Here is a 10,929-nt window from a genome sequence, read left to right as displayed (position 1 = left end):
ATAATATCTCATCCCTTGTCCCAGAGCCTTTTGAACACCCTACCACCACACAAACCTTTTTTACAAAATATTTTAACTGCTGGAGGCTCTTATCTCTGTGGTATCCAACTGACTGGATACCAACATCAGAAACAAACTGTAGAGATGCCAGATTATATCAATAAGTCACCAGACTCCAGGATACGTGTATCAGTTGTGTTTTATTGATGCAGAGCCTTTACAGCATTTTTTACATATTTAAATAAAATATTTTTGTACTGTCAGCACATGGCAATGTAAACAAAATAAATATATAGCATTTATAAATACAAATCATAATTTCAATATAACTTCACAAAAGCACACATCTTGCATTAAAGCTGCCACACTGTCCAACATCTGCAGTTACTGTGGGACTCAGGAATAGGAATCACTGCACCCTACACACCAGTATACTGTAGAGCCTTGTCATAAAATTCTCCAAATTAAACTATAAAGGAATTTATTGCAAACTAATACTGGTTTTCATAAAATACAAAAAGTTCTGTCCATTCTGAGGTAAAGACCTACAAATCCTGTATTTTTCCTAGATGTTTGATGATTAGTTTTCTCTCTGTGGTGATTAGTCATTTCGAAATTTCCATGTAAAATAAAGCTGCACTGCAGTGTCATAACTTTGTATATATAAATACTAGTTCCACATATAAATTATATGGAAAAAGACAGAAATTCTGTCTGTGTCTATATGGAGGAAATGACTCTCAACATTCAGAGTCAAAGTTCCTTTGTTTTTGAATCACTGTAGAGCACCGTTGCTATTTTTCTGTATAGTGATGTCGGTCACACCATGCACCTGTGTGAGCTGCTTGCAGTCCAGTGAAGCCAGTAATTTCCTCGGCCCAGGCAGGGTGGGGACGAAGTGCTCAGTCAGAGACACGGAGGCACGGCTGCCAATATCTCTGAGGGTAGGACAGGAAATGACAATGGCCGTTACAAAAGAGAAAGATAGGCAAGGGAGTTTAAAAAAAAACTACCACAATATAAAGTATATTTTTCTCCTCACCCATAATTAATCTTTCGAGCAGTTAGAAGGCCCAGTCCTTCCACGTGGAACATCACTGCTTTCAGCACCTGTGGTAGTGGGTTAGTGAATGTAATCTCTACTGCCATCTTCTCCCCGACCACAGCCTTCCCGATGGGCTGTGTGAGAGAAAAAGAAAGAAGAAAGAAAACATTGTTAGATCTGAAATGATATTTTAATCTTCTTACCACTAACATTTTCCCTGTGAGCTGTTTGGCTTACTTTTATGATGAGGTCTGGGGTCCTGAGTCGGAAACTGAACTGAGTGGCCAAGACCTGCTGTGTTTCTTTGACCCTGCCTGACAGTGTCAGCATCAGGGCAGCCTGGTCCACCAGTTCGTCTTTGTAGTCTTTGTACTCCAGGGTCCACTCCAAAATATTTACTGTAGATAGGAGATGGCAAATAAGTATATTAAAAGCAACAATACAAACTAAAAACATGTCTGATAGCAACAGTACTCCTTTCCTCAGCAAACCCCATAGTATATTGTGTTAGATAGTGAGCTTTGATGAGCTGGCTATGTGTGCCTTTTGAAAAAAAGATTCTTCATCTTTACTGTAAATTTTAAGTATTTTCTGATATTAAGGTTGTGTGCTGATTCATAGAGTCACAGACTTCAAAATTTAGGATATATACAGCTTCATAGTATTGTGTTTAAATGGAAAACAGGCAACTATTTTTTTGTCATTTGCACATTTTAGCTTCAAAGGAAATACAATCACAGCTTGTGAGAAAAACATGTTCATGCTGCTAAAAGAATAAAAGTCTTTCTGTTAACACCTGTATAATGAAAAAAACAAGAAAGTCTACAGTTATGCTAGTGTCTCTGTGAGGCTGTATTTAGGAAAAGCTGAGCTTTGAGCCAAATGCTAAAGTATCATGTTTACTATGTTAACCATCTTAATTTAGGGTTAACATGCTAACAATTTGCCAATTGCCACTACACACAAAATACTAAGGCAGATGGGAATGCCATTAATTTTGCAGGTATTTGGACAAATTGACACTTTGACCTGATGGTGGCACTAGATGAAAAGTTAAGGAATGACCAAAGTCATTAGGATTCATCCTCTGGGCACCATTGATATCTGCACCTAATTTCATAGCACTCCATCCAATAGTTGTTGAGATGTTTCAGTCTGGATGAAAGAGGTGGACATTCCAACTACCCAACAGACCGATATTGTTATCCATAAAGCCAAGTGTAGCCAAAAACAACCCAACACATACATGTTCTCCCTGAAATTCCACCATAAAAGCTCCACTCACCCTCATTGGGCAGCAAGTCCACATCTGTCTTGTCCCTAATAACAGTGGCCTTGTGGACACCGGTGTAGTACATGACCGCTGCTTGGCTGTGCAACATGACTTTACGATTCTCTGAGCTGCTGTTTCGCAATGTGATGGTCAGCTCTGCATCTCTTCCCATTTTAGGACCTTCACCATCCATGGTCACTTCTACAGAGACATCCTCTGCTATGGGAGAGGAATAGGCATCTGACTTGGAGCCATAGCGACATGCTGTTTCCACAGCAATGCGTTCCTCCTCTGTGCCTGAAAATCACAAGAAATGTGGAGCTAATTAAGCATACCCTGAAAGCCTGTGATCTCCTTTAAGTGAGCATGTCAGTGTCTGCACTTAGTTTGATGATACCTTCAGGGTATTTGTAAAGGTGTGTGATATCACTGCGCTCATCAGAGCCAACAGCTTTGGTGCTGATGGAGTAGCCCACAGCCTTTTTCTCACTGAAGATTTGAGTGAAGGTCCCATCCAGGTTCCTCTGCCAGTAGATTTTGTCACTGTTCACCTGAAGATGCACAGAGGGAAAGGGTGAGAAAGGGAGTTAAAAAATGAAGCTCTGATCAGATGGGAGACGTCGCGCATCTTTTGATGTGTGCCATATGGCTCATTATTAGTACACAGTGCATGCATAATCTTTCAACACTAAACAACTAGAGGCTCAGTTGGTCACTCTTGTGGGTCACAAATGTGAGGAAAGTGTATTTTAGCGAGTTTTGTTTGTTGCATAGGTCTTGGGATTCACACAGCTTCATGGAAGTGTAATACTGCATTGCTGCAGTGCTCTTTTAAGGTAAATTACAGATTTCACAAACCTCAGCAAACACAAACGGAGCGTCGTGTTTGAGGTACACTTGACCATTGCGGACAGCAGCAAGAGAAGCAGGGCCACAGCGGAAGGTGCCTTGGCTGGTCTCCTGAGGAGTGGCGTCAACCGCTTGCCAGCCTCCCATGCCTGGAGGCAAGTCTGGACGAGCCATCCAGCAGTCGTTCCACACGTGGAAGTTCCTTAAGGAGAAGAGTTGAAAGTCAGGCTTAATAAACTAGAGAGTGATGCATGTTATGATGAGTAAAAATGTATTACGTAAAGCAGCATTATAGTACACACCAGATAGAGTCTGCATTGAGATGAGCTATAGGATCCAGGTTCTCGTCGAAGTAGATATCCGTTGTCAAGGAGACGTCTGTGTCATGGGCTGAGCTGAAGTTGGTCACAGTTCGACCAGGAATACCCAAACACCGTAAAACTGCAAAGAAGATTCAGTGAGTAGGCATCTAGGGTCAATATTTGTGAGACATTTTCTTGTTACAGACCTATACAAGCACATACAAAAAAACCCCCAAAAAAACCCACAATCAACTAACCTGTAGTCACTATGCCAGCAAAAACCCAGCACTGGCCATACTTAACGGGGGTGCCATTGTTTTTATGGTATTCCTTCAGGATTTCTACACTTCCACTCCAAACTGTTGGAGAAGTTCCACTTGAATAATCTCCTGACCAGTTTCCCATCACAACACCAAAGTCATCAAGGGAGTTGATCTGGATGAATGAAGAAGAAAGAATGTTTTTTCAATATACTTCTGAGTTTGAAGCTTCAGAAGGAGTGAGACCTCCTTTCCCATGTGTTTAAAGTGTGTGCAAACAGATTTTAACAACACTGGGAGCAGTTCTTTGAGGCGCAGTCATACTGTCATACATGTTAACATGCTCACAATGGCAATGCTAACATGATGTGATGATGATGTTAAGAAGGTACAATATTTACCATGTTCATCTTAGTGTGGTGTGCTTGCATGCTAACATTTGCTAACTAGTACCGCTGAGACTGATGGGAATTAATCATTCGCTTTGCAGATGTTTGGTCATAAACCAAAGTATTGGAAATTTTAAGTAAATTACATTTTGATCTGATGATGGCGCTAAATGAAAAGTTAGGGGATCACCAAAGTTATTATTATTCATACTATGTGGTATGTCTGAACCAAATTTCATGCCAGTCCATCCAATAGTTGTGGAAATATTTCACCTAAAATTACAAATGTCAAACTCATGATGGTGCTTGAAGAAAAATCATTAGGAGTCATCCTCTGGGAATCATGGAAATTTTTGCCAAATTTCATGACAAACCATCTTATGGTTGTCAATACATTTCACTAAAAGCCATAAATGTCCACCTCATGGCGGGTCTAAAGAAACCAAAGTGGTGGACCAACTGACTGACAGACTGGCTGTCAGACTGACATTGCCAACCCTATACTCATGCCGCTACCATGGCTAAAAATGGCATATTTTGCCAGTACAGCATATTTAAGCATGGCTAAGTTACATTTATCAAAATGTACAATTTGTGTCAGTGCTCAAAAAAGGGGAAAAATCCCTTGTCAATCCCACTGTGGCAATTTTAAACACCTTAGTGATGAATTTGAATGCAGCATCCATTGAAATGAGCATCGACCCATGAACAGTTGCACAAAGCAGTTATGTCTGTAGGGTTAGGTTAGATCTGGATGTTACAGTTGTACTGCTGAACCACTGTCATGATGTGTGGCAACTTATCATGGCTAAAGCTAGTTCAACATGGTACTGACTGAATAGGGGTTTCTCTTGATCTGGTCATTGTATACTGGCACATTATGATGAGAAATATGTATGTAAGACAATCAGTTACTGCACTCCTAATATTCATTATGAACAGTTTGCAAAGTCTTACTATGGCTGAGATGACTCTCACAACATTAATCGGGTCTCCCCAACCAGATGGAGGAGTCCCACTCTTTTCCAGGAGAAAGAGGCAAGCAGCAAGAATCCCATCATCAAACTGAAACCAAGACAGACAAGACAGAGAAAGCCAGTCGGTTACTGCTGCTCAACAAACTCTGATGTGGGAAGTTCACACAACCTACTCACCTGTCCATAGTTCCAGGTCCTCACTCCAATTTGATCCTTGGTGCCATAGTAGATTCGCCCGACATCGTTCAGGACATACTCCTTCCTCTCATCTTCATCATCCATGAACACTGTGTCATCTGACAGAGAGCAAGTAAAAATAACTTTAAAATTGAAAATAATGTGAAATCAGCTTGAACAGTGGATGAACATGAATTCTACAGCAGGGGCTCTGACACACTGACATAAGCTTCAACTTTTCATTTATCTTGCTTCTTTCTACAATTGTGTCTGCAGTATGTCTCTAGTTTCAAGAAACAAGATGTGACAAAAGTCCTGCAGCAAATATCCATTTGGTAATGTTTTATTCAAGACTTTATCAGGCCTGTCACAGTCTGTGAACAAATATCCTATAAATGTTTTATTATATTCATTGTTTAGGCTTGTCCTGATGTCTTACACTATTTTTTCAGAAATGGAGGTCAAACACTGTTGTTCAACAACATTGCATGCCCTTAAAAATAACCACAGAGTTGAATGAACTCTCCAACCCCCCCCCCCCCCCCCCCCCCCCCCCAAAAAAAAAAGTTTTGTATTGTACTAAATTAACCAGAGATATCAACCTTACATGTGTCTTAGGTGGTTAAATTGTGCAGCTAAGGAAGTCACAATTTCTCCTTGTGTTTTATCCCGTGTTTACCTTCACACCAGGGGTTGAACAGCATGTGGATGTCATTAGCAGGGTCATGCGTGGAAGTGGCCTGGCCATTCGGGCAAGTTGTTTCCACTATGAGTTGATATCGACCGATGACTGCTGTAGGTGGAGAATTGACTGACAGCTTTATCCTTTTGTCCTTCTGTTCCACAATGGCAGCCTCCCAGCGATCGTCCTCCAAGTCTTCCACCAAAGGGACAATAACATGGGTTCCTTTTGACACTGTTGGCAGGAGCCCTGAGAAGATGAAGAGAGACACACATTGCACATCACACATGTCATACCATGCTCAAACACTGGCACACAGTTTAATTACTGTTTTTTTTTTCTTTTTCCCACATTTCACCCTGTCAACAGTGTCATTCATCCCTGCTCAATTTAAGCCACACCTGCATTCCTACCTTGTGGTAGGTTTCAATAAACAGAAACCAAATACAAAGAATCCATCATATACTGTCCTGGCAACACGTACACATGCATGTCATGACAGAATTTAATTTCGGTGTATCTGCACTATAAAAGTAATCTTTGCTTCTGCAGCAGTTTGCTCCTCAGCTTCAATGTTACTGCACTGCCTGTCATGAACTATACTGATGACTTCTATTGATGGCTTCTGTATACTAGGTATAAAGAGAGACCACCAAAATCTTTAATGAGAGCCAACAAAATAGTCTATTCAGTTCCAACATTGCATACAGCTTGTTTGGAAACGCTCCATTTTGCAGGAATCCTGAGCTTATCCTCCCAAAGTGACTATGGAAAACTACAGCCCTCCCTGGTTTTTACTGTCTACCCTCAGTGGGTGTGACCTTGTCTTTATTTGCTGTGTTTACAAATGCCTTAACAGAACCAAGTCACTCAACGCAGTTTCAGCACCAGATGTTCTCTTTTTTATCAGATTCAGTCATGGTCAGAGGCACTGCTGAACGTGTGTGATAGTAGAAACCTGAAATGAAAGACATGACCATTGTGAACAGAACCATATGAGCCACTGCATTACTACACTAACCAAGAAACTGAAAAATTGCAGGGACCCACCAGGGCAACAGGCATGAGGAACAGACTGACAGCGAAGCAGTGCTTAACACCACTAGCCTGAGTGACAAAATCATTAGCATGGACAATAAAGACCGTGCCAAATGGAGCCCACAGTGCTGTCTACTGAGCCACTATGCAGCAGTGTCTACTGTCACTGCCAGGTCTAAATTTCCCAGCTATCAACACTTTGACAAGGTCTATGATATTTACTGTTCACAGAGGTAAAGCCATCAAGAACACTGGGCTGAGTCACAGTTAGACAAGAAGATTGTTTGTTATTTAGTGAATATACAATTACAGTCAAGAAGTTACTACTCCTGGCCAACCAATTTTCCAGCACATAATTAACGATTTACACTTTGCTTTTGAGGTCAGTGTTATTTTAAATTCATTGTCAATATTTTTTATCAATAAAAGGAAGAAGGTTCTTAAAACTATCAGCAATACTCCTTTTCTGGTTCAGTGGCTGGAGGGGCATGTCGATGTCTGCGTTTGATTGACAGCAGCAGGCAGGCTGGGTCCTGGCAGGTGAACGAGACAAAGTAAACAAACTTGAGCTGTAGTTTACGAGCCACAGGCAGACAGTGTGTTGTTAGCAGTGGTATTGAAGACTAAGGACGACATCAGCATCTAAATGGACCAAAGTGATATTTAATGTGCTGCAGCTGAGCAGCTAATTAGTTATGTAGCCTGCTAACTGATGTTAGCAGTGTCGTTTCATCTGCTTGTTTGTTTGGTGGCTCGTTCAACAAGCTAAGGTGCAGGACAAGATGTGTGTTCGTGTTTGTAAATAAGATAAGAGGGAGACTTCACAAGGAATGCTAATGTTGGTTGTTATTCAGAGTCATTGTGACCATCTGCCTATGACGTTACTGCTATTCAAATATCATTTGAAATTAAGTGATTGACTTGATTGGCAATTTGATGATTTAATGCAAAAATAGAAAGCCCCATAATAAGATCCAAAAATATACATTTTTATCCCTTTTGGTTTCTGATATTTTTCTCAAAGGCAAACACAGGACATGTGATTCACAGGACAGATGTGTATGCTGTGCAGACAAAAACACACAATTTAAATCCAGTTGGACCATAATATTTTGGACACTCAATGAACTTTTATACAACCCCAAAGCCCAAATGTCAACTTCGCCCACAACGTATCTCATAATCTAAGAGGCACATTGCCATGAAATTAGCTGAATACGTTCAGGCTCCCAGGGGTGACAAACCAATTTGATTCTAATGACATCAAGGCCTTTCATCTACTGCATCCTCAAGAAAAACTTTACCTTTTCAGCCCTGCAACAGGTAAGACTCTAAGAATAGCAAAATTGTCAGAGTGCAGTTCAATTTGACCCACACTTTCATTCTGTGAGGTGTTATGAAAACTGCAGCCTCTCTGAGCCATTAGCAGGACTTTGAAACGCACCGCAAACCACAAAACCAAAGCATTCAACTATCACTGACTTCCACTTGAATTTTAAAAACAACAGTATTGTTTTAGATTGAACTGTGATTAGCTTCTCACGTCTCAGAATACAGTGTTTCATCTGAGTACATGCTATCGTATGCATGGTTGAAAACTGTTTAAACTGAAATATGAGAAAAAAAATGGGCCTTGCTTTTTAAATAGTTTGTTTTGAAATGAAATAGAGTGGTGGCAAGATTTTTAAAAGCTGAAAAACTGTCATTATTTGCAGCTGCTACTGCCTTCCTGCTTATTGTTGTTGTGACAGATGGCTTTTTTAAAACTATGGGATGATTATTCATGATCAGTATTGTTATTTTTATTTTTTTATACCACATTGCTGCCTTAATAGGTTGGAAAAATATAAAATCTGGCATTATCTGGGAGTCAGTCAATTCTACCTAATGGCTTCTTTCTTTATTTTTTCTCCCAAAGAAACAACATAAAGTATAATTTGAAAAAAAAAGATACTAGTATTATTTTGGCCAGCCTATTTGCAGAATAGCAACCGTTCATTTAACCATCTACATTTCCTCAGTATTAACATATGGGTAAAATTGTCATTCCTAATATGGTTGCACAGCCTTTCTGTAAAAGAGACATTGTAATTATTCTCTTCAAGCCTCACTTGTTATCCCATGCAGCTATAATTGTAGGATCTATATTGGTCTTTGTCCTCTCTGCCTTACAGTGTTCAACACAATGAGAGCAGGAGCAGAGGCAGACATGAAAACAGGTAAACAGGTGGCGGGCTGAGGCTCAGACAGTTGGTAGCAACAGCACCGATGGTGAATTGTCAGTAGGATTTTTAGTTAGAGCAGGACTGAGGACTTGGCATCTGTAAAACACTCTCCCTGGAGCATAGCAACCAGAACTGTTACCATAGCAATAGTAACCAAAAACCTCCTTCTCTCTCTCTCTCCATCCCGATCTATCTATAAATCTTTTTACACATAAATGCAATAAGATGTGTATATTCACATATATTCCACACACATGATCTGTCAAATTAATTGCACAAGACATGAGAGTAAAATCAAAACTTCTTGCTGGTACATTGTTTCCTCCCACAGCCCTCAACCCATCACCTTCCTCTGACTTTCCAGCAAAAAGACAACTCTTTAATTACCATGTGCAGCTCTGCATAAGGTTTCTTAGAGGAGCAGAAAGGGAGTGTACTGGATTATATCTATCCAGTTTCACACCTGGCCTTTTAGGATTAGAGGAAATTCATGTTGGAAATTCATATAAATTGAATTAGTAATCATAAGCATGTCTATTGCCTATGGAGTCAATTTTGTTGCTGTGAAAGTCTCTATGTAAGACTATTCTGAGGATATGAAACCATGACATGAAACTTTTGGCATATATAGGTGAACTCTTGTGTTCAGATTCTGTGTTTCGCTGATTAGTAAGCACTACACAGTTTCTGTCAAGGACAATGACTGACCTGTTTTAAGTTCAAGGTGAAGTTTGTCAGTGTTGGGGTCAAAAGGTCGAGACAGTGTAATCCACATCAGGAAATTCTGCCCTCTGCGGATAATAAAATCATCACTCTGGTAGAGATTTGTGTGATGCTCCAAACGGTTCTGCCCCAATTTACTTTTCATCAGGTCTATTGATCGCACCTTGAGGAGGAGTTCTGCGAAAACAAAGATAAGAGAGAATGAAATCTATATTATGGCTGGCATTGATTTTGTTTGATACAATAAATAATGCAATTGTGAGCACTTCTAAGATGCCAGTTATACCATCAAGCTCGCTATCACCAGTCACAGGCTTCTCGCCGTCTGTCCCTTCCTCCTTGTCCACATCATCAATCCCTGTAACCAGAGTGTCTGTGATGTCATCGTCATTTGGCTTCGGGCAGCAGCACGGGCAGACCTTGCGCAGCCACTGACGACACGCGTTTTCTTTCTCAACGTTGTTTTCTTCTGGTTCTTCCTTTTCCTCCTCTGTGTCCTCCCCAATACCAAAAAGAGTGACAGTAGGAAACCGACCCACTGAAGACCTGTCTCTGATTGAACGCGTCTCTACAGGCATCCTGAGAAAACGACAAACACAATGAGGAAATCTATGATGAACAAGGGTTATTTAGAAGATAATTGTCATTGGGTGTGCGCTGGTTTTCTAAAAGGCAACACCATATTTATACATGCAGCTCAAAAGCAAGTCTTCCTAAGAAAGGTTTGACTCCTAAGACTACTGTGTATGTTTTTCCTTTGTTAGATGTTCAACACACTTCTGATTCCGCAAAAACCGACACATTTGATTAAAGTTAATCCATTGAACTCCAGTTACTTTAAAAGAGGAAATAATGGAAGAAAAGGCTTTTCCTCAACGGTTCAGCTGAGTTGAGCAGCACTTTTAATCAACACACCATCCAGACATGAGCTGACAACCACATCACTGATGGATGCTACACAAAAACATGCTTTAATTAGTTTTTGTTAT

The 10,929-nt window shown here is 40.4% G+C and overlaps 1 protein-coding gene across 1 annotated transcript; it reads right to left on the bottom strand.

Annotated features, from left to right (window-relative positions):
* Positions 1 to 266: 266 nt before the first annotated feature.
* On the bottom strand, positions 267 to 10,617 carry LOC121900614 (protein-glutamine gamma-glutamyltransferase K-like). The gene is made up of 13 exons (XM_042417044.1): positions 10,227 to 10,617; positions 9,926 to 10,117; positions 5,952 to 6,203; positions 5,273 to 5,391; positions 5,076 to 5,183; positions 3,727 to 3,904; positions 3,470 to 3,608; positions 3,177 to 3,369; positions 2,716 to 2,869; positions 2,331 to 2,615; positions 1,283 to 1,443; positions 1,043 to 1,179; positions 267 to 938 (listed from the first exon to the last, which is right to left on the bottom strand). The coding sequence occupies exons 1-13, from the start codon at positions 10,516 to 10,518 to the stop codon at positions 776 to 778; spliced, it is 2,373 nt and encodes a 790-aa protein (XP_042272978.1). The 5' UTR covers positions 10,519 to 10,617; the 3' UTR covers positions 267 to 775.
* Between the last annotated feature and the right edge of the window lie 312 nt (positions 10,618 to 10,929).

Source organism: Thunnus maccoyii, chromosome 7 (genome assembly GCF_910596095.1).
Source record: "Thunnus maccoyii chromosome 7, fThuMac1.1, whole genome shotgun sequence".
In the NCBI taxonomy this organism is placed as follows: domain Eukaryota; kingdom Metazoa; phylum Chordata; class Actinopteri; order Scombriformes; family Scombridae; genus Thunnus; species Thunnus maccoyii.
Note: the sequence above shows the minus strand (reverse complement) of the source record. Positions and strands in the feature narration are given on the sequence as shown.

Coding starts and splice junctions, on each gene's coding strand:
- LOC121900614 (XM_042417044.1), bottom strand. CDS start 10,518: ATGCCTGTAGAGACGCGTTCAATCAGAGACAGGTCTTCAGTGGGTCGG. Junction 3,905..5,075: donor TGAGAGTCATCTCAGCCATA/GTAAGACTTTGC, acceptor TCATTCATCCAG/ATCAACTCCCTTGATGACTT. Junction 2,870..3,176: donor CTCCGTTTGTGTTTGCTGAG/GTTTGTGAAATC, acceptor GTGCATCTTCAG/GTGAACAGTGACAAAATCTA.